The 23,631-nt window shown below is 41.4% G+C and overlaps 1 protein-coding gene across 3 annotated transcripts; it reads left to right on the top strand.

Moving 5' to 3' along the window:
- The first annotated feature begins 17 nt into the window (after positions 1–17).
- On the top strand, positions 18–11,208 carry CLK1 (CDC like kinase 1). 3 transcript variants are annotated; one of them, XM_038585307.1, is made up of 13 exons: positions 18–175; positions 2,380–2,540; positions 2,854–3,082; positions 4,072–4,162; positions 4,561–4,627; positions 6,971–7,087; positions 7,178–7,344; positions 8,142–8,236; positions 8,332–8,461; positions 9,829–9,911; positions 10,339–10,418; positions 10,633–10,723; positions 10,838–11,208. In XM_038585307.1, exons 2-13 carry the CDS (start codon positions 2,380–2,382, stop codon positions 10,979–10,981), a joined length of 1,455 nt encoding a protein of 484 aa, XP_038441235.1. In that variant the 5' UTR covers positions 18–175; the 3' UTR covers positions 10,982–11,208. The 3 variants fall into 3 exon arrangements, with proteins under 3 accessions (XP_038441235.1, XP_038441236.1, XP_038441237.1); XM_038585308.1 differs by lacking the exon at positions 18–175 and adding an exon at positions 596–766 and having other exon boundaries at positions 10,838–11,204; XM_038585309.1 differs by lacking the exons at positions 18–175; positions 2,380–2,540; positions 4,072–4,162 and having other exon boundaries at positions 2,877–3,082; positions 10,838–11,204.
- The last annotated feature ends 12,423 nt before the right edge of the window (positions 11,209–23,631 follow it).

The following is a 23,631-nucleotide window of genomic DNA, read 5'->3' as shown; positions in this document are numbered from 1 at the left end:
GCCCCGCCCCGCGGCGAGACGCGCTCGCGGCGTCACCAGTGTTTTCGAGTCGAGTCCCGACGCTGCGGCTGTCACCTCCATTTTGTTGTCGGAGCCCGTCGCAGCCAGTTGGGCTCCTCCCCGTTGTCGCGTTGCAAGCTTTGCCTCTTTCGGCTTGGGCTGTCTGGCCGGGACGGTAAGACGCAGGACGAAGCGGGCTAGGTGTCAGGGCCCTCTTTCTGTTCCTGGTGATGCCCTCTCGCTTGTTTGCTGCCTGTAATCTCCGGCACGACGACCCTCCGCCCTCCCCCCCCGCCGCCTCCTCCCGGGGTTGCGTGAAGGCAGCCTGCTTGTCTTCCTAGCGCCGCCGAGCCTGTGGCCGCGATTTTCTCCTTAAACCGCAACGCCCGGGACGTTGGCGAGGGCTAGCGCCTGACTGACGGCTGGGCGGGGATCGCCGGGTCAAGGGCCCGCGGGCGCCATTTTGTCGGCGGCGGCCTTGGCCACTTCGGCGGAGCTGTAAGATGGCGGCGGGGCGGAGGAGGCGAGGCTCCTGTTGAGGCTGCTGTGTACTTGGGTCCCTGGATGTGCGTGTCGCTCTCCCGTAAGCCGCTGTGTTCGCAGCAAGTAGATCACGTTGACCTGACAGGACTCGGTATCACCTAACGTCTAGTCGAGTCTTAAAGGATTCGAGTGAAGGTCGCGAGTGTCCTTGTCCTCGGTGGCGTTAACCAAAATCAGGTTTCGCAGAGCCCGGAGAAGCAGAAATAATAGGGTGTATTCGAAGGTGCGTGGGAGACGAGACAGGTTATGAGACGTCTTGCGCCATAGAATTTTGCGCCGCCTTGCCCCCAACCTCTAGGGAGCAGCTGGAGCCTTTTGGTTTATAGTTTATATGCAAAGACGTGGTGGCGTCCCTTCAGTTAGTACTGTTAGGAACGGTGGTTGAGATGAAAAGATGCTATCTACTGTTTTTTTCCATAAAGGTTTTATTTATTCATGAGAGACACAGACAGGCAGAGGGAGAAACAGGCGGCTGCGGGGAGCTCAATGCAGGACTCGATCCCGTGGTTCCAGGATGACGCCCTGGGCCGAAGGCCGGCGCTAAACCGCTGAGCCACCCAGGGATGCCCGCCCTCATTCTTTTTTTTTTTTTTTTTTTTTAAAGATTTTATTTATTCATAAGAGACAGAGAGAGAGAGAGGGGCAGAGACACAACACAGACAGAGGGAGAAGGAGGCTCCATGCAAGGGAGCCCGACGCGGGATCGAGCCCGGGTCTCCAGGATCACGCCCTGGGCTGTAGGCGGCGCTAAACCGCTGAGCCACCCGGGCTGCCCTGTTTTGTTTTGTTTTTTCAAGTTATTAGGAATTTCTGTTCAAAACATTGAAAAGAAGGTGCTCCCCTCCCCCAAGTTGATCTTGTAAGATTGCTTTCGGAATAAGCTAGGTCTTACTGGGTATAGCGTGTGCTGGGTACCTCAAAAGATGGTATGTTGTGGTTTTTAAATGCCACCGTTGACTTCTGTGTATGATAAAAGGCCTTGGTAGTTTGATCCGTTTATCTTCTTCACGGAGAAATAGTAGTGAGGGTTCTGTCGCTAAGAACATTGACGATTGCATTCGAGTTGGAGTTGAATGAGGCGAGTTAGATACGTGGACGGGTAGTAATTTTGTGCTGCTGACAGAAAAGGGGTAAGATCTTACCAAAGTTGGTAAATTGGATTTCCTGGCTCCCCACCTCATTTTTTTTTTCTTTTCCTAGTGCTTTCAATAAATCTTAGAATAAGGTGGATAATGGCAGAATGTCTATTAATAGAGTTTGGACTCCACATTTTGGCACAGTGCACTAATTGGATTTATGAGTGATTTTTTTTTTTTTTTTTTTTAGATTGGTTAACAACTACTTTCGAACTTTGATTTTAAAGAACAGTTGAGGGATCCCTGGGTGGCGCAGCGGTTTGGCGCCTGCCTTTGGCCCAGGGCGCGATCCTGGAGACCTGGGATCGAATCCCACATCGGGCTCCCGGTGCATGGAGCCTGCTTCTCCCTCTGCCTGTGTCTCTGCCTCTCTCTCTCTCTCTCTTTCTCTCTCTCTCTCTCTCTGTGACTATCATAAATAAATAAAAATTAAAAAAATTAAAAAAAATAAAAACAGTTGAGGGCCACCTTTCTAAGTCAAAGCATGTGACTTTTTCTCGGGGTTGTAAGTTCAGCCCCATGCTGAGTGTGCATATTACTTAAAAATAAAATCTTTAAAAAAAATAAAAATAAAATATTTTTAAAAATGGAGATTGAAAAAGTCATAGCTAGAGTGAATTTGCGAAGAAGAGTTTTACTAAACTGCTCAGTGTTGACAAGTGGGATACAACTTACCTGGGAAAACTTGTCTTTTATACAGATGAGACACTCAAAGAGAACTTATTGTCCTGACTGGGATGAAAAAGATTGGGACTGCGGAAAATGGAGAAGCAGCAGCAGTCATAAAAGAAGGAAGAGATCACATAGCAGTGCGCGGGAGAACAAGCGCTGCAAATATAATCACTCTAAAACATCTGATAGGTAAAGATGGTATTTAAAGTGTCTCCATATAAAAATACATTTCATTAGAATGTATGTCAGTTATGTCAGTAAAAGGAGGAGGGGTTTATTTTCATGACTAAAATTACAGTATCACTTAACCATGAGTCCCATTCCTGTTTCCAATGATGGCTTGTAATGTTTGTAAAAATTATGTTTTGGGGGGAAAAAACTGGGGATTTTTTCTCATGTGAAAGCATAGTTTTATTAAGATTAGTGTCTTGATGAGATTTACTGAGATTTTAAGAATATTTGGTATTAGCATAAAGCATTAAAAATGTTTTTTATTTTTTAGCCATTATTTGGAAAGTAGATCCATAAATGAGAAAGATTATCATAGTCGACGCTACATTGATGAATACAGAAATGACTACAGTCAAGGATGTGAACCTGGACATCGCCATAGAGACCATGAAAGCAGATATCAGAACCATAGTAGCAAGTCTTCTGGGAGAAGTGGAAGAAGTAGTTATAAAAGCAAACACAGGAATCACCATAGTACTTCACACCATCGTTCACATGGGGTATGAGCTCTTTTAAAATATTTTTTAAAGTTTATTTCTCACATGGAACAGGAATACTTGATTTGTGTTTGATCATTTGAGAAAGTTCTGTTTAAAAAGAAGTCATCTCAATTTAACTTGGATTCTTTCTGTGTTTGTGCATTGAGTAGGAAATTCCTGAAATACAGTGCATATTAAGTTAGAGTAACAGGTTTTATTACTAGTTGGCAACTAATTGTTACTCCAGTGAGTCAGTAGAAGTAATTAACTTAGTTTATTTTTATGGTAGTTCAAGAAATCTGATTTGTTTTAATAAATTGAAGTTTTATCACAAAAGTAGAATAGGCGTTTTATTTTTGTATGGGTGAGGGTTTAGTTAGGCATGCCTTTTTCTAGCAAAGCATGCTCTAATTTTTTTTTCACTAAGGAAATCAACAGATATGAACATTACAGTTTATGGGTTAATTTGCAGATCATTTCAGATGACATTTTAAATGGTATAGTGTTATTCTTATATGCCAAATTTTTTTTCTCCCCAAAATTAGGACTTTAATTTTATTTACTGTTTCGATATTTGTTTTCTTAGATTAGCTAGGAAATCTTAATTTGGCCACAGCCTACTTTGACCAAGTAAATATTACATCCTACGATTTTGCAACATTAAATTAGAACACTAGAAACTTAAAATTATATTTCAGTGAATGCTACAACTTAGCATTTTTTTTTTTTTTAAGAAAAACAATTGTATTATGTTTTGTTGCCTTGCCACTTTGAGTATCTTATCTGAAAATCTGTTCCTTGCCATGTTTTTCTCCTGTTAACATAAACTATGTGCCCTGTGAATTTCTGGGGACTGAATTTGAAATTGCTCCTGCCAACCGTTTGTGGCCTGGCGTGTATCTGAATGCCTGAATATCTCCCCGCTGAATGAATTTCGTATTCTGCCCTGAATTCACTCGGGTATATTGATTGGCTGGATGATCTTGGTGCCGCCCACTTGACGTTTCCAGAAGAGTCACCGAAGGAAAAGAACCAGGAGTGTAGAGGATGATGAGGAGGGTCACCTGATCTGTCAGAGTGGAGACGTACTAAGTGCAAGATGTATAGAATATTTTTCAACACTTATTAACTTTTCAGATAACATAATCTGTATATAAAGATTTCAGGGATTTGGAAATCTTTTTTTCTTTCTCTGTTTTTTTGTTTGTTTTCCATTTCTTTTGGTGGGCGGGGATTGTGTTTTTTTTCTTTCTTTAGAAATTTAATATTTGTTAAGCAGAAGTTCCAAAAACAGTAAATCAAGTTAATAAAATGAGCTTAAGAATGAAATTAGACCTAAAAATAGTTATAAATGTTTTTTGACAGTGTTGACCAATAAAATATCTAGTGATAAGGAAATTTGTAGCATCAACTAGAATAATCTGTATTGATAGCATTTATTATGTTAAGTAAACTGTTTCCACTTCCTGGTATAACTGAGATTTATTTCTCTTTTTTAGATGAAATTGTTGATACTTTAGGAGAAGGAGCTTTTGGAAAAGTCGTGGAGTGCATTGATCATAAAGCGTAAGTTTCCTAGCTTGTGATTGCATTTGGGGCTATCAGCAGTAATTGAAAATTTGCTTAGCTTTAGAATATGTTCTGACTATGATAGATACACTATTAATCCTGTCCCTTGGGTTTTTTTTGCTTTGATGTAGGAAATTCCTAGTAAAAGGTACCAACCCTTTAGGGATGCCTGTGGCTTACTTGGTTAATCTGCCTTTGGCTTAGGTCATGATCTCCGGGTCCTAGGATGAAGCCCATGTGCTGCTCCCTCTCTTTTCTCATTTTATATTTATTTTTTAAATTTTTATTTATTTATTAGAGAGGCAGAGACACAGGCAGAGGGAGAAGCGGGCTCCATGCAGGGATCCTGATGTGGGACTCCATCCTGGGTCCCCAGGATCACACCCTGGGCTGAAGGCAGCACTAAACGGCTCAGCCACCCAGGCTGCCCCCAAAATTTTTTAAAGGGCAATAGTGTATGTAGCCCTTAAATTTTTTTTTTTTTTTCAGAACATTTTTTTAAATTTTTTATTTATTTATGATAGTCACAGAGAGAGAGAGAGAGAGAGAGGCAGAGACATAGGCAGAGGGAGAAGCAGGCTCCATGCACCAGGAGCCCGATGTGGGATTCGATCCCGGGTCTCCAGGATTGCGCCCTGGGCCAAAGGCAGGCGCCAAACCGCTGCGCCACCCAGGGATCCCCTGTAGCCCTTAATTTTGAGTTGAGAGCAGATTTTACTTTTTTAGAGCGTATTTTTTTGTTGTCCCACTGGGCACAGTTGTGACTATCTCCTCTCCTCTTCCCCCCTACACCCCCCAGATTAGTGATCTAAATCAGAACTTCCCACAATCTTGGTTTTTATGTTAGGAGTATTTGGAACGGCACTTAGCCCAGGCATATTGATGCCATCTACAGAGTAGTTAGCTAGGAATCTGTATTTTTAGAAAATACTGTAGTTCATAACATACAGATGCTATAATTGATAACACAGCCACGGGTGAGAACTCTTTCTAAATTGGCATCACATATTTAATACTTATGCCTTTTTTTTTTAACTTATGCATGTTATTTTATTTTAAAGATTTTATTTATCCATGAGAGATGCAGAGACACAGGCAGAGGGAGAAGCAGGCTCCATGCAGGGAGCCTGACGTGGGACTCAATCCTGGGTCTCCAGAATCACTCCCTGGGCCAAAGACAGGCGCTAAACCTTTGCGCCACCCAGGGATCCCCCTACTTACGCCTTTTAAACTACTGACAGAAATTTCTTGAGATAGTGTAAAAAAATTTTTTTCCTTTGCCTTGTTTCCTGTTGGAATTACTTCTTCTGAAGGGCAGAACTTTTCTGAGTGAATTAGAAAAGGCTTCCTACTATTAGTGAGGCTCTGAGAAGTAGAGCTCATTACTACGGCCCCTCCCATACCCCATCTTTTCTGGTAACTGAGACAAAATGGAAAGTGTTTTTTTTTTTTTTTTTTTTTCTTTTTTAAGATTTTACATATTTTTTAATGAGAGAGGGGTAGAGGGAGAAGCAGGCTCCCTACAGAGAGCCTGATGGTGGGACTCAATCCCAGGATCCCCGGGATCAGGACCCTAGCCAAAGGCAGAGAGGCTCAACCACTGAGCCACCCAGGCATCCCTAAAATGAAAAATTTTGAGTAAATATTTGCTGGTGACAGATAATACAAGAAGAAATTGTTTTTTGTTTTTTGTTTTTTTTAAGAAGAAATTGTTTTTACATGTTTTGAGTCTTATAGTTGGACTACAGATTGAAATAATGATACCTCAATATTCTTGTTAAATTTCGACTATTAATATATAGTTTAGTTGAACGACCAATAAAGAATTCATATGAGTGGTGGTTTGATGAAAAACAATTGGGTCATTCAGCATGTATTTGTGTTAACTGATTCTTTCATATACCTGAGGATCATTCTCACTGTTTACATTGAGTTGCAATTAGAAGAGAGTACTTAGTTTTAGTTAGATAAAATCGAATGCTAGCCAGTAAATGCAAGAAAACAAAATGGCAGTAGTAGTACAGTTTGAAAAGAGTGATAGAAAAGTGGAAGAAGATGTCTTTTTTTTTTTTTTTTAAGTTTATTTATTTTTAAAGATTTATTTATTCATGAGAGATACAGAGAGAAGCAGGCTCCATGCAGGGAGCCTGATGTGGGACTCAATCCCAGGACTTCAGGATTACACTGTGGGCCGAAGGCAGGTGCTAAACCGCTGAGCCACCTAGCAATCCCCTATTTTTTTGAATTCAGTTAGCCAATATATATTACATCAGTCGTTTCAGAGAGAACATAATTTTTGACTTTTTTTTTTTTTTTTTTTTTTTTAACTTTCTCTAACAGAGGAGGTAGACATGTAGCAGTAAAAATAGTTAAAAATGTGGATAGATACTGTGAAGCTGCTCGCTCAGAAATACAAGTTCTGGAACACTTGAATACAACAGACCCCAGCAGTACATTGTAAGTATCAAAGTGTAGAACTCAGAAAATGCTCTCAGGTAGATTTAAATTGTGAGAGGCTGTACTCAGTTATTTTTCGTGTGTTTATAGCCGCTGTGTCCAGATGTTGGAGTGGTTTGAACATCATGGTCACATTTGCATTGTGTTTGAACTACTAGGACTTAGTACTTACGACTTCATTAAAGAAAATGGTTTTCTGCCGTTTCGTCTGGATCATATCAGGAAGATGGCATATCAGATATGCAAGTCAGTGAATTGTAAGTATTTGGCATATCTTTAAGAAACTTGAGGTTATTGGGACTAATTTAATGCAGACTAATTTGAATCTTTAAGAAAAAATGGGATCTAACATACAGCTTATGGAAGCCTGACTTAAGAATAGGGATGAGAAAGATGATAAGCACTTGGTCAGTTTCGCATTTCATTCATTAAGTAGTTATATTGTCTATGATATAATACATTGTCATGTAGAAAGACAAATTTAGCTGTATTTATTTATAACTATCCTACTTCAGAAGACTTGCTACTATGGTTCTGATAACTGTTTTCATGGTCTCTGGTGATGTCTAGATTCATATCTTTCCTTGACTAGTCATTTCTTTATCAATGCAGCATCAAGTAGGATAATCTCACTTTTATGTATCTGCTTTCTAAATAATGGCTAAAAGTATTTTTAATGCTTTGTGCTAATATTAAATATCCTCATATTCTCAGTAAATCTCATTTTTTTTCAGTAAATTTCATTGATGCTATTCTTAATAAGACTATATACTTTGCCAACCAGAAAAAATCCACACAATTTTACAAATATTACAAGCTGTCATTGGAAACTGGCAAATCTCTGCTTCCTGAAGAAAAATACTACTATACTTTTTGAGCAGTTAGCTGGCAGTGGACTAACTTTGAGGGTAGTGGGAGGTTTTCTAAGCAGGCTACTGAATGTTGACAATTTTGGACATGTAGAAAAGGCATCAGGTTTTTTGTTGTAGGGCTTTTGAGTTTGGTTGGGTTTTTGATTTTCAGATTACAGCAACTTTTTCTGTTTCATTCTCAGTTCTGCACAGTAACAAGTTGACTCACACAGACTTAAAGCCTGAAAACATCTTATTTGTGCAGTCTGACTACACAGAGGCATATAATCCCAAAATGGTAAGGCTTCTCAGTGTATTATCTTCATGGTTTGAAGTTAATATCTTGTGCCTTCTTAATATCATGCCTCCTTAACCCATTGTTTGTGATTTTAGAAACGTGATGAACGAACCTTAATAAATGCAGATATTAAAGTTGTAGACTTTGGAAGTGCAACCTATGATGATGAACATCACAGTACCTTGGTATCTACAAGACATTATAGGGCGCCTGAAGTTATTTTGGGTAAGATACTTTCTCTTTTTTTATTATTATTTTAATAGAGATTGTGTGCAAATGCCTGCACGCATGTGGCGGGGAGCAGACACCACCACCACCACCCCCAGGTGCTAGGTAACTTGCTTCTGAATTGTGCTTTTGAGAACCTGCATATATCTTTACTGAAGCCAACTTTAAAGTTTATAGCTCTAGTCTTATTCTTTGTGGTTTTGTTTTTTTTGTTTTGTTTTGTTTTTTTAGTTTTTTTATAATTTTTTCTTTAAGAAATTGTTAACTTTAAAAAAAAAAGAAATTGTTATCTTGGGGCAGCCCGGGTGGCTCAGCAGTTTAGCACCGCCTTCAGCCCAGGGCCTGATCCTGGAGACCCAGGATGGAGTCCCACATCGGGCCCCCAGCATGGAGCCTGCTCCTCCCTCTGCCTGTGTCTCTGCCTCTCTCTCTCATGAATAAATAAATAAAACCTTTAAAAAAAAAATACCGAAAAAAAATTTTAACTTAACACATGAAGGATAGGAGGTGACTGGGTGGCTTGGTAGGTTAAGCATCTGACTTTGGCACAAGTCATGATCCTCAGGGTCATGGGATGGAGCCACTCTTTGGGCTCTCTGCTTGGTGGGGAGTCTGCTTGTCCCTCTGCCTTCCTCTAGCTTATGTGTGCATGAAGTCTCTCTCTGAGTCTAAAAACACACATTGGGGCACCTGGATGGCTCAGTTGGTTAAGTGTCTGCCTTCAGCTTAGGTCATGATCCCAGAGTCTTGGGATGGGGCCTCATATCAAGTCCCCTGCTCAGCAGGGAGCCTGCTTCTACTTCCTCTTTCCTTGACACCCTCACCCCACCCCCACCCCACCATGGCTCATGCATACTCTCTCAAATCTTTAAAAAAAAAAAAACAAGATAAATAAAACATATTAAGGATTTTAAGCTCATACTTGTTCCAGATAGCTCTAATACTTTGAGTTAAATGTCTTAATTTTCCTGGAATTGAGTTTGCATATATGTAATGTGATGAGATTTTAAGATGTAATTCACACCTATTATATCTCAGACACTTTTCTTGTCAAGTCCTTGGATGGTGTAGGTAACTCTCATTTTACTGGTTAGGAAATTACGACTCGGGGGGCGGGGGGGGGGAATAGTTCCCCAAATCACTAGTCCCAAAAAGAGTGGGCTAGAGTTGGAACTTGACCAGAGGTCTCTCTCCAGAGCCCTAATTCATATGTTATCCTATTACAATACACTTTAAATGATTCCTTAGGGTATTTCTAGCTCAGACATTAAATTGTATGCTGGCTTGTTGTGGTTTTTTTGTTGTTGTTTTAATGTCTTTAAGAAATATTGAAGTTTTTTGTTTGCTTTTACTTTGCTTTACAGCCCTAGGATGGTCCCAGCCATGTGATGTCTGGAGTATAGGATGCATTCTCATTGAATACTACCTTGGGTTTACAGTATTTCCAGTAAGTGACAGTGCTTAGTTTCAAGACTTTGCTCAAAAAAGGTGCTTGTTTATGTAAATGAGCCCTTTAAGGCAAAGTATACACACTTTTAAGCAGCTCTCCCCCCACCCCTTATTATATACTTGTGAAGTATAAAGAAATAAAAGTCTGTAACTTGATGCTATTGGGTATTATATTTCCTTCATAATTTATCATTTTATTTAAAACATTTTAAAATATAAACAGTAATTCTGTTCATGGGGAGAAAAATCATTGGTGAGCTTGTTCTGTGGGCCTTAATACTTTGCAGCTGTAACTTGATAAGAGTTTGCCCTTTTTTTTATGATCACCTTCCTTTTTTGATCTCTAATTTATGGACTAGAAATTCAGCTATGTAAATGAAATCAAGGCACACGGTGTGCTTAACAAGTTTTGTTTATTGTTTTAGACACATGATAGTAAGGAGCATTTGGCAATGATGGAAAGGATTCTTGGACCTTTACCAAAACATATGATACAGAAAACCAGGTATGTTTTTATTAAACAATGAAGTGTTAGACATTCTTTTTTCACTCCAATTACTTTGTTGGGAAGGCAGTAACTAGGGTATCTTTTCAAGTCTCTAGTAAAGTGTTCATCTTTGATTTATAAAAGCATAATGATGAAACCAGTCACTTTCACTAGATGTTTTAAGTTTTCATGGTTGACATTATAAAAATGACTGGTTATTGCTTACTTTTAGGAAACGTAAATATTTCCATCATGATCGATTAGACTGGGATGAACACAGTTCTGCTGGCAGATATGTTTCACGGCGCTGTAAACCTCTGAAGGTGAGCCTGAGCCATTGCTATATGATTAAAACTTTGAGATTCCCTTCTCTTTATGGTAGAGAAATAAAATTATAATGAATGATGGTTGAAAGGACTGTTGACTCTTCTTTTCAGGAATTTATGCTCTCTCAGGATGCTGAACATGAGCTTCTCTTTGACCTCATCGAGAAAATGTTGGAGTATGATCCAGCTAAAAGGATTACTCTCAAAGAAGCCTTAAAGCATCCTTTCTTTTACCCCCTAAAAAAAGCTACATAGATTTGTAAGTGTATAGTTCTCTTGAAGAGATTTTACAGACTGTATCAGTCTAATTTTAAATAATTTATTTTGTATAGCTTTTGTAAATTTCTTACATTTTTGTATTGCCATGTTTATTTTGCTTGGATAATTTGATTCATTAAATAGCTAAAGTAATGAACATTTTTTCAAGTAATTACTGTATAAAATGATATATTCAAAATAAATTTTTGTGCTTATGAAATTGATAAGACTGTACAGTTTGTTTTTAGCACCGTTTTTCTCCCTGTATATATTTCCTTAAGTCTTTGGAAAGATAGCTTTGTTTCCACTTTAGGGATTGCCAACATTGGGGCTTTTATGCCTTGTGGGTTTTTTTTGTTTTGTTTTTTTAATTTTTATTTATTTATGATAGAGGCAGAGACAAGGCAGAGGGAGAAGCAGGCTCCATGCACCGGGAGCCCGACGTGGGATTCGATCCCGGGTCTCTCAGGATCGTGCCCTGGGCCAAAGGCAGGCGCCAAACCACTGCGCCACCCAGGGATCCCTATGCCTTGCTTCTTAAAACCAAATGTAATAAACCCAAATTTTACAGGCTACAAAGAACTAGCGATTGGCCCCAATTTTATTTTCTCCCTTTATTCCCACTCAAATTTATCTCTACCTGCCCCCCACCCCCCAGTAGGGTACTGCAAATGGCTTTAGGTCCTGTGCTCATTCAAGACTAGTAACGAATGATAGAAAAGCTTCCAGAGGGGCACCTGGATGGCTCAGTTAAGGGTCTGGTCTGCCTTTAACTCCGGTAACGATCTCAGGTCCTGGGATTGAGCCCCATTGTCATGCTCCCTGCTTATTAGCAGGAGAGTCTACTTTTCCCCTTCCCTCTGCCCCTCCCCCTGCTTGTGCACTCAAGCTCATTCTCTGTCAAATAAAATCTTTATTTTATTATTTATTTTTAAAGATTTTATATATTTATTCATTAGAGGCAGAGACACAGGCAGAGGGAGAAACAGGCTCCATGCAGGGAGCCCAATGTGGGACTCCATCTGGGGTCTCCAGGATCAGGCCCTGGGCTGAAGGTGGCGCTAAACCACTGAGCCACCTGGGCTACCCAAAATCTTTTTTTTTTTTTTTAAAGAAAAAGCTTCCAGGATGCTTTATAGCCAAGTCTGAAATATCAAGTGACAAGTAAGTGAGGTGTTTGTCCATGGTTTTACTTATGCATGATCCATTTAAGGCTCCGACAGGTTTGTTTTTTTTTTTAATTAATTTGTCTTTTCTTTAGAGTCTAGGTTCAGCAAAATTGAAAGAACAGAGATTCCCTGTGTACCTCCTGTTGTCCTCATTCTGTCATCCCCGTCAGTTTCCCCCACCACCACCACCACTGCTGTGCATGTATTATCTCCTGCATTATCAGCATCTCTCACATCAATGGGTACAGTTGTTAAAGTTGAACCTATGTTGACGTAGTCCTATAAAGTCCATAGAATACTTTTTAGTCCACTTTTTTAGTGCATTACATTCTGTGGGTTTGTACAAATGGATAATTACATGAGTCTATCATTATAGAATCCTGAGCATTTTCATTGCTCTCAAACTATTCTCCGTGTTATCCCACTCCCCATCCATACTCTGGCAACCAGTGATTTTTTCATTGTAGTTTTGTCTTTTCCAGAATGTCCTATAATGGGAATCCTGTAGTGTTTAGCCTTTCACATTTCTTTGAAGTAATGTGTGTTTAAGTTTCCTCCATCTTTTCATAGCTTTATTCCTTTTAGTTCTGAATTAGTATTCCATCGTCTGGATGTACCACAGCTTATCCATTTACCTACTAAGGACATCTTACTTGCTTCAAGATAATTAAATAAAGCTGCTGAAAATACCCGTAGACAGGTTTTTGTGTGGACATAAGTTTCCAATTCCCTTAGGTAGATAACAAGGAGTGATTACTAGATCAAATACCAAGAATATATTAAGAGTTTTTTGTGGAAAAAAAAAAAAGAGTTTTTTGTGTATTTGGGATAGTCTTTTATTAGATATCTTGCAAATATTTTCTTCCAGTCTGGCTTGATTTGTTCTTTTGAAATGGTCTTCCACAGAGCAGAAGTGGTCAATTCTTCATGGGTTATGCCCTTGGTGTCTTTAAAAAGACCCAAGATCAATCATCTGGGTTTTCTTTGTAAGAGTTTTACAGTTTTGTATTTCACATTTAAGTCTGATTCGTTTTGAGTTAATTTTTGTGAAGGATTCATCTTTTTGTATATGGATATCCAGTTCCTATACTATTTGTTGAAGCGAGTGTGTTTTTTTAGAAATTTAAAAATTGAGCAGATTTGTGGCCATAATATAAATTCTTGGCTGCTAGAATGAGGATCTCAACTCCAGAGCTCATAGTTTCAAAACTAGCCCTTACTAGCTGCAGGACTTTGGAATGTCCCTAAGTCTATGCTTGTCTATATTATTTGTAAAACTAAGGAATATTACAGTTAAATTCCCCTGAAAAGTTAAAAGTTGCCTGTGCAGAGGATGTCTGAATTTTTTTATTGAGTAAACCCTAAATGATAGTACTTTTTTTTTTTTTAGCTTTTTTTTTTTGAAAGATTTACTCATTTTAGAGCAGTATGTATGCATGAGGGGGTGGGTAGAGGGAGAGGAAAAGAATTGCAAACTTCGCAAGCACAAAGCTCACGTAGAGCTTGATCCCAGCTTGATCCCAGGACCCAAGCTGAAATCAGGAGTCAGACCCCCAGCTGTGACTGAGTCACCCAGGTGCCCCCCTTTTTTTTAATTTGAAAAAGGGGTGGGGAGGGACTAGCAGATCATGCTGAGCATAGAGCCCAAAAAGGGGGCTCAATCCCACAACACTGAGATGACCGAAGTCAAAATCAAGAGCCAGGACTCAACCAACTGAGCCACCCAGGTACCCCATAATAGTACGTTTTAAATGACAACCTTCAATATATCTCATAGTCCAGTTTTTTTTTTTTTTTTTAGTTCTTTTGTCATTGAAGATGGTTCTATGGATAGTTGTCGTAATTAATAGCCTAAGTTGTGAGAGAAATGCACTGGTTACATGTTTGAAAGCTGTATTAGATTGAACAATATAAACCTTAACGGCTTAGATTTTAAAGCAAAGAGGAAAAAAAAATAAAGACGGATGGTGGGAAAAACAAGGCAGTTCAGGCTTTGAGGCTTACCCTGCCCCCTCAGGAATGGTGTCCTACAGTGAATTTGCTAATAACATCCTGTTGGTTAAAGAAAGCCACATGGCTAGGTCAGCATCTATGTGAGAGGGCATTACAAGGTTACATGGCAAAAGGTGTGGATAAAGGCAATGTTAGAGATCTCTATTTGGACCATCAGTGGAATCAGTCACCACCCCGCACTCCCAGCTGTCCTCCATCTACAAACCAAAGCCAAAGTGAGCCTGTTAAAACAAATTATTCATCTTTAAAATCCAAAGGCGGGGGGCGCCTGGGTGGCTCAGGTGGTTAAGCATCTGCCTTCAGCTCAGGTCATGATCCCAGGGTCCTGGGATCAAGCCCCGCATCAGCTCCCTGCTTAGAGGGGAGTCTGCTGCTCCCTCTCCCTCTGCCCTTCCCCCCCCCCCCCCACCTTGTTCATGCTTGCTCTGTCACTCTCAAATAAATAAAATCTTAAAATCCAAAGGCTTTCATGTCAGTTTACTAAAGTCCTTATCATCACCTTTATAATGTAACTTCTGTACCACACCCCCATCTTTCTGACCACAAAGCCAGCTACCTTCTCTATAGTGTGCTTTGGCCTCACTGGCTGCCTTATTCCCCAAACCTACCAAATATAGTCCTTCGCTCCTAGATGTGCACATTTCACTCCTTAAGGTGTTTATTTCCATGAGTCCTCCCCTGACTACTTAAAATTGCCCTAGCCTCCCTTGTTAACATCCATACTCCCCTTTCTGCCTTGTTTTCCTGTAAGGAGTTTACTTTTACACTGCTGAAAGGAACCTCCGTGAGATCAGAGATGTTTTCATTTGTTCACTGTGTATCCCAAGGAGCTATAACAATGAGGTAGATTGAAGGTGCTCAAATATTTGTTGAATGATGGCTGATGACCTTCTTTTTGGAGAATTCTTAGGAAGTTTAGAGAGAGGGTTGCATGGATGCAAATAACCCAAGATTTTGCAGGGAGAGGAAATAGTAACGGCCACTGAGGCAGAAGCATTCTTAGTGTGTTCGCTCTACAGGAAGACCAGTATAGTTGAAACTGAATAGGTGTTGGAGTGTTAGGAAGTGAAGTTAGAGATCAATCCAGAGGCCAGATTGTGTAGGGGTTTGTAGATCATTGTGTTTTTTGTTTCACTTATTTTTGACTTAAGATTTTTTAAATTTGTTTATTCATGAGAGACACAGAGAGAGGGGCAGAGACACAGGCAGAGGGAGAAGCAGGCTCCACTCAGGGATCCCGATGTGGGACTCGATCCTGGGTCCCCAGGATCACGCCCTGGGCCAAAGGTGGCACCAAACCACTGAGCCACCTGGGCTGCCCTATTTTTAAGACTTTAAAAAATTTTTATTTTAAGTTCTCTGTACCCAACATGGAGCTCGAATTTACAACCCTGAGTTTAAGAGTCACATGCTCTACTGACTGAACCAGCCAGCACCCCTGCTTTGTAGATTATTGTAAAGACTAGATTTTGTTCTGTATGAGATAGGTAGTCCCTAGAAAGTTGTGAATGGTTGGAAGAATGGTTGCCTGCATCCCCTGGCTTCTATTCTCCCGGTGTAAGATAGAAAATTGCCTCCCTTTCAACAGTCACAGAAAAAGACTCCTGCTTGGTTTTGCTTCAAATAATCAAAAGAGGGCAGCCCCGGGTGGCTCAGCAGTTTAACACCAACCACCTTCAGCCCAGGGCATGATCCTGGAAACCCAGGATCAAGGCCCACGTCAGGCTCCCTGTGTGGAGCCTACTTCTCCCTCTGCCTGTGTCTCTGCCCCCCTCTCTCTCTGCCTCTCAGGAATAAATAAAATCTTAAAAAAAAAAAAAAAAAAAAAGAATACATAATCAAAAGGGGTTGGAAGAACGGGAGGACTGGGGGAATATAGATAAAAATAAGGGATCCCTGGGTGGCGCAGCGGTTTGGCGCCTGCCTTTGGCCCAGGGCACGATCCTGGAGACCCGGGATCGAATCCCACATCAGGCTCCCGGTGCATGGAGCCTGCTTCTCCCTCTGCCTATGTCTCTGCTTCTCTCTCTCTCTCTCTCTCTCTCTCTCTGTGACTATCATAAATAAATAAAAAAATAAAAAAAATATTAAAAAAAAAAAAAGATTGGCCGTGAGTTAATAATAGTTGAACGTGGGTGATGGATCAGTGAGGGTTCATGATATTTTTTTCTTGTAATGTTTTAAGTGTATATGTTCTCTTTGGTAGTGAGAAAGCAGCTGTAGGTAACATGTAAATGAATGGGTGTCACTGCATTCCAGTAAACTTTACAAAAATAGTGGGTAGCTGGATTTTCAAAACATGATGTGCCTTGGTGTGCATTCTTTATGTTTATCCCATTTACAGGTGCACTCAGCTTCTCAAATCTGAATGTTTCTATTTTTTGCCAAATTTGGGAGTTTTCGGCCATATTTCTTTGAATACTTTTTCAGCCCTACCCACTGTCTTCTTTCTTTCTGGAACTGTAGTGACATGAATACTAGATCTTTCACTACAGTTCCACAGGCCCGATTCTCTGGTCATCTTTTTTTTTTTTTTTTTTTAAGATTTTATTTATTCATAAGAGACCCAGAGAGAGAGGCAGAGACACAGGCAGAAGGAGAAGCAGGCTCCATGCAGGGAGCCCGATGTGGGACTCCATCCCGGGTCTCCAGGATCACGCCCTAGGCTGAAGGCAGGCGCTAAACCGCTGAGCCACCCAGGGATCCCCTGGCCATTTTTTAAAATCTATTTTCTCTGTTACTCATAGTGGATTATTTTTTATTATTTAAGAATACCAGTTTTTTTCCTCAGTTCTCTTTCTGCTGTTTAGCCCATCTATTGGGGGTGGGTCCCTCAATTATGTTTTTCAGTTATAAAGTTTCTATCCGGACTTATAGTTTTCCACTTGTTTCAAGTGTTTTTGTAATTGTTCATTGTAGCATTTTTGTGATGAGTGCTTTAAAATTATTGGGTAATTCCAAGTTCTGTGTTATCTTGGCATCTGTTGATATTTTTAAATCCAGGTTGGTATTTTCTTGGTATGACAAGTGGTTTTTTTTAAAATTGAAACCTGGACATTTTCTGGCATATATAAGACTCTGGGTCTTACTTTTAAATATATATATATTTTTTAACTTAAATATTATATTTCACTAGTTTTCTGACATATACCCTGATGGGAAAACACAGTATTGTCTCATTACTACCAGGTTAATGGGGAGTCCAGGTTCTCCATTGAACTTAGTTAACACTCAGGGTTAGGGAGCAGCTCCTCCTCCCTGCTGGACAGAGTTGGGAGTTCTGACCCTCTGTGAGGCCTCTGCTATCACGCTGGCTAAGAGGGGCAGGTTGCTTCATGACCTGTTACCTCATGGCCTCCACTGACACAGGGTAGAGTGGCCTTAATACATGTTCTCTCTGGACAGCATGAAAGTTCTGAGTCTCTCTCACCTGGGCTCATCAAATGCCACACCAGCAACAAGAGGGAGGGGAAGTCCAGGCTCTCCAAGGGACACAGCAGGAGGTTGGAAGGAGCATTATCATCACCCAGCAGGGATGACAGGCCCAGCTCCCTACTCAGCCTTCTCTGGCCGACCTAGTCAGGGCTTGAGGAATCTTTTTTTTTTTTTTTTTTTAAGATGTTATTTATTTATTCATGAGAGACACAGAGAGAGAGGCAGAGACACAGGCAGAGGGAGAAGCAGGCTCCTTGCAGGGAGCCTGATGTGGGACTTGATCCTGGGACTCCAGGACCATGCCCTGGACTGAAGGCGCTAAACTGCGGAGCCACTGGGACTTGAGGAATCTTGTTAGAGCCTGGTAAGGGTGGAAGTCTGGGGTCCTCACTTAAGTTTTTGCTGGCAGGAATGGAAGTGGGGCCATGTATTTTTCTGTGGTACTTGCCTAGAGTAGAGCAATCATAGTCTTTGAAAGTTTTCTGTCTTGGGGCACCTGGATGGCTCAGTCTGTTTTAGGTTAAGTATCTGCCTTCAGCTCAGGTCATGATCCCAGGGTCCTGGTATAGGGCTCCCTACTCGGGGAAGTCTGCCCCTCCCCCTCCTCGTTTTCTATATCTCTCTCAAATAAAATTTTTTTAAAAAGTTTTCTTTCTAGGATGCCCTTTTTGTGGTCCTTTGGCTAGAGAGAACACACTTTATTGACGATCTTTTTTTCTACACCTTTTGGTGTTTCCAGGTTGCCTACTTCTGCATCAAGTCTAGGGCAGAGGGCAGCCCAGGTGGCTCAGTGGTTTAGCGCCGCCTTCAGTCCAGGATGTGACCTTGGAGTCCCACATCGGACTCCCTGCATGAAGCCTGCTTCTCCCTCTGCCTGTGTCTCTGCCTCTCTCTGTCTCTCATGAATACTAAAAAAAAAAAAAAAAAAAAATATCTTAAAAAAAAAAAAAGTCTAGGGCAGATAAAAAATCAATCAATCCAATCAAGCAAACCAGGAAAAACTCACAACCATGTCATTCCTCAGATCCAGCTAAGGTCCCCAGCTCCTTTCAGTCTCTTCTTACTTTTGTCTTATTTAGAATGCTTGGGGATTTTAGTTGTACTTAGTCAAAGGAGGAGGGAAAAGTCAACCTGTCCTCCTGGAAGTGTCCCTCCTGTTCTTTTTATATTTCCCATCTTCTCCATGTTTCAATTTGGGGGTTTTCTTCTGGTCTGTTTTCCAGTTTACTAATAATACTCTTTAGTTTGTTCAGTCTTCTGTTAATTTCATCTATCAAAGTCTTAATTTCAGATATATTTTGGCTGTAGGGATTTTATAATAATTCTAGTTCATAGTTCCCAGTTTTCTGCTAAAGTCCTCCATTGTTATCTTGAAAATATGGTCATAATTATTCAAAAATAATTTAATCGTGTCTGATACGAAGATCTGGAACCTCCTGTGGATCTATTTCTCTTGTCTACTTTCCCTCTTGTCTTTCAGTCATTTTTGTCTTTTTGTTTGCCTGGCTGCTTTTATTTGAATGCCAGGCATTGTGTATGAAATTACAGAGATAATTTGGAGCCCGGGATGGTATCTTTCTCCAGGGAGGATTTACATTGACTTACTTCTGGCATGTAAATAGAGGAAAGAGAAATCATTCTAATCTAATCAAGTATTGTGCTGATTTGAAACTAGGTTTCAGGGACGCCTGGGTGGCTCAGTGGTTGAGCGTCTGTCCCTGAGTCCCGGATCAAGTCTCGCATCAGGCTCCCCGAGGAGCCTGCCTCTCCCTCTGCTTATGTCTCCGCCTCTGCCTGTCTCTCTCATGAATAAATAAAATCTTTTTAAAAAAAAAAAAAAAAGAAAGAAAGAAAAGAAAAGAAAAACAAACCAGGTTTCAGTCTTCTTAGGACTAATCTATTTCCAGGCTACTTTTACTCCTGAGGTATATATTCAGGTAGTCTCAGTCATTTTGGGTTCCCGTATAGTAAGACCCTTAGGCACGAGTTTGAGTGCAAGTAGTTTATTGGGGAGGTAATCCCATGAAATAACAATTGTGGAATGGGGAAATGAGACAGGGAAGGAAAAAAACCTGTTATAGGGTACATGATCAAGCAAGTTACTACTTGCAGATAGTTGGAGTTTAATACCACCGAGGAATTCTGGGAAGTACAGGTATCTTAAAGTTACTCCACCTGAGGGACCAAAGATAGATTTATACACCCAACTCCTGTTAGTCACGGACTCAGGCTGCTCTGAATAAACACCAGGGGGGTGTTAATCCTTGGCACTTCTGGATTCTGCTTTTGGGCTCTGGCTCAGCAAAAAGATGCAAGTATTGATAGGAGGAGTGGAACCTGTATGTACTGTTTTGGTTAAGCCCTGAGGGGATAAGGAGGACACAATGTCTACCTACAGTTCACTCTTTGCATTGTTGAGATCCACTCAGGACCTACATTAAGTTTACTCTTTCCTGTCACTGCTTTCTCCAGGGGGTGGCTGGTCATAATTTTAAAAAAGAGGGAGGGGCACCTGGGTGGATCAGTCAGTTAATATACTGATTCTTAATTTCAGCTCAGGTCATGATCTCAGGAGCGTGGGACCAGTCCCCCCCACTTGGGCTCTGTGCTCAACACAGAGTCTGCTTGTCTCTCTCCCTCTGCTCCTCCCCCTGCTCTAATAAATAATTTTTTTTAAAAAAGGGGGGAAAAGGAACTTCCAATAGAGGGTTCATTAGAGTAAGCTGTAAAGTCTGCCGTGGTATAATTGGCCTTGAGGCCAATACTGATATTTATCACTTCTCTCTTCTACCACTCATTCTAGATTTGTACTCCACTGGTCTAGAACTCTTGCCCCTGATGGGAAATCCATACCTTCATCCCTTCTGAGGCAACTGAGTCCCTGTTTACCTTGCCCTTGTAAGGCTGTGGTTGCCACAATTGCCCACTTGTAATTATCGAGTCATAGATGTACCAAGAGAGAGCCTGCCCAGCCCCTGTGGCAGCAACTATGTCTTTCATAATAATCAGTCCTATTTCCCTGCCAGTATGCTAACATCTTTATTTGGCTGATGGTCAACCAGCATAAAGAGCCCCAAATATTCAGGCAGCAGTCACAGCAGCAAGTTTAACTCACTAATTTGTTTGCCCTTAATGCTCAGGAGTCCATCAGGCCACCTTTGACCCTAAATCATGTTAATGGCCAGGTATACTGCTCAAAGCTCTCCCCACTGAGAGGTCTTGCCCTCACCATTATCTGTCAGAGTCACTCCTGAGCAGGACTTACTACAAAAGCGGTCCATTTTCAGCTTTACCAACCTATTGAGCTGTCCCATCCACAACAGTCTACCTACTCGCCCCTTCCCTCCACTGCCTCAAGGCCCAGGGTATCAGATAAGGGAGAAAAGCTGGTGCAATGTAAGCACATGGTGTGACCTACTTGTGACCTATTCCAGACCTGCTTGAAATGCATCTCATCAATAGATTGTGTTGGAAGACAGTGCTCCATGAATACTGGCATGTTTCTCTTTTTTTTTTTCAATTTACTTATTCATGAGAGACACAGAGAGAGAGGCAGAGACACAGACAGACAGAGAAGCAGGCTCTATGCAGGGAGCACGATGTGGGACTCAATCCCTGGACTCCAGGATCATGCCCTGGACTGAAGGTGGTGCTAAACCACTGAACCACCCAGGCGTCCCATTTGCATGTTTCTACACAGTTAGGGCTTCATGCACAAAATGATTTGTCATTCTGGGTTAAAGAACGACTGAATGACAAACACATCTTGAAAATTAAAGATAAACAAAAAAAATTAAAGATAATCTATTACTCCAGAAATTTGAAAGGTTCATTTCCCCTGGGGCCATTTGCTTATATTCTGAGGGTAAAAAGAACCTAGGGACTCTTGGGGCACCTGGCTGGCTCAGTTAGAACATGAGACTCTTGATCTTGGGCTCATGAGCTCAAGCCCCACATTCACTGTAGGGCCTACTTAAAACAAACAAACAAACAAATAACCAAAAAAAACAAACCTAGAGACTCCCTCTCCTTCCTCCCAAAGAGATAGAGAAGGCGCAGATGTGCCAGTCACCGTGTATCAAATCTGAGTCTCACAGCTTCAACGCTCCGCTCAGAAACAAGCCTTGTGCTGCAGACACATCTGACCCTCATCCCATTTCTCCATGTGTGTGTGAGATAGCATTGTGACAGGGTGGCATGCTGCCTGGGTCATCCGGGATGGGTAGGCTCAGACCCTTCATGATTTGGGACTTGACAGATGGCTGCTGCCCGCCTGACCCCATGACTGTGTGTGTGTGTGTCTGGTGGGTGGGTAGGGATTCTGAGAATACTCAGCTGAGAGTGGGCAGCTCTAGTCACAAATTCACTTGGTGTCTCATAGTTAGGGTTAGCTGCGTGCCAGAAGCCACTTTTCAAATGATGAATAGTCTCTGCTACAGACAGTCTAGCCTTGCTACAGAATCTGAGAGATCTACGGTGTGACACTTCTGTGGAAGGCTTTCCCACATCCTTCTCTACATGGAAACTTCCAGTACCACACCATATGTCCTCACCCAAGAGGCAGGGCTGTTTATACCACAGCCTGACTTGCCACATAGCTCTGTCTTGTTGTGGACCTCACTCAAAACTGAGCCTTCTCAGTTACCTAGGTAAGAGCAGTACTTTTTTTTTTTTTTAAGATTTTATTTATTCATGAGAGACACAGAGAGAGAGAGGGACAGAGAGACAGGCAAAGGGAGAAGCAGGCTCCATGCAGGGAGCCTGACGTGGAACTCAATCCCGGGTTTCCAGGATCACACCCCGGGCTGAAGGCAGCGCTAAATCACTGAGCCACCAGGGCTGCCCAAGAGCAGTATTTCTAAGTGGGATATGTGCTATGTCCAAAAGCATAAAGAGGTCTACCCAGCGCTGCTCCTCTCTTTTAGTCGTAGAAGGTACAGTGGGTCCATTACTTTGCAGAGAATGTGCTGGTAGGTCCTCTTCCTGAAAGTGTCCTAATGTGGCGGACTCAATCTTTGTACAGTTTACTTCCCACCCTCTGACTCACAGGCGTGTTTCCAGAGCATCGAGCTTACTTGCCACTTCCTCAGGTTTGATTTAAATGATGTCATTGTGGAAGTGGGCTGGTGCGATGTTCTGTGCAATGTGCAGATTCTGTGGCAGAGTAGGAGAGCTAATATGGCACTGGGACAAGACCACAAATAGGAATTGCTGCTGTTCCACATCAGTGTGACTTCCTTCCATCCTCCTCTACATGATGAGTAAGGCTGCACCTGCCAAATCACTAGCTCCATACTGTTTCATAGGCTGTGTTGACCTAACAGATACTAAACCGGATACGTAGCAGCTAAAATTGGGGCTACCTCTTGGTTACATTTAGGGTAATCCAGTTATCCACCATGATCCATCTTATTTTTGCAGATGCCAAATGGGTGAATTAAGTGGGAAATAAAACTATCCCCACATTTTTAAAGACTTTGAGGGTATCATTCATTGATCTTTGATATTCTACTTAGGATGCAGAATTGCTTCTGATCTATCTTGGCTGGCGTGGGGAAGCAGTTTAAGAGGCTTCCACTTGGCCTTTCCTACTTCAGTCTCTCTCATACTGCAGCTGAGCGATCAATGTGAAGATTTCATCAACTGCTAAATGTGTCCATCCTTACTTCAAAGAATGGGGACATGACTGCAGTGTAAGACTTTGGGACCCATTGGACTCACTGTGAAATGGACTTGGGCCAGGACTCCATTCACCATCTGGACTCTATGTGCTCTAACAGGAAGGCCATGATGGGTATTTGGGTTTCCCTAGGATAAACACCAGTTCAGACCCTGTTTTATTTTGGGATGTTATAATAAAAATGCCATTGACTAGGTGACTTAACTAATAGAAATTAATCCCTTGCAATTTTGAAGGCTGGGAAGTCCAAAATTAGGGTGCTGATCAGTTTGGTTCCTGGTGAAAGCCCTTTTCCTAGTTTGCAGACACCTTGCTGTATCCTCCCTTGGCAGAGAGAAAGACTGAGAGGA

This window comes from Canis lupus, chromosome 37, assembly GCF_011100685.1.
Source record: "Canis lupus familiaris isolate Mischka breed German Shepherd chromosome 37, alternate assembly UU_Cfam_GSD_1.0, whole genome shotgun sequence".
NCBI classification, from domain to species: Eukaryota; Metazoa; Chordata; class Mammalia; order Carnivora; family Canidae; genus Canis; species Canis lupus.
Note: the sequence above shows the minus strand (reverse complement) of the source record. Positions and strands in the feature narration are given on the sequence as shown.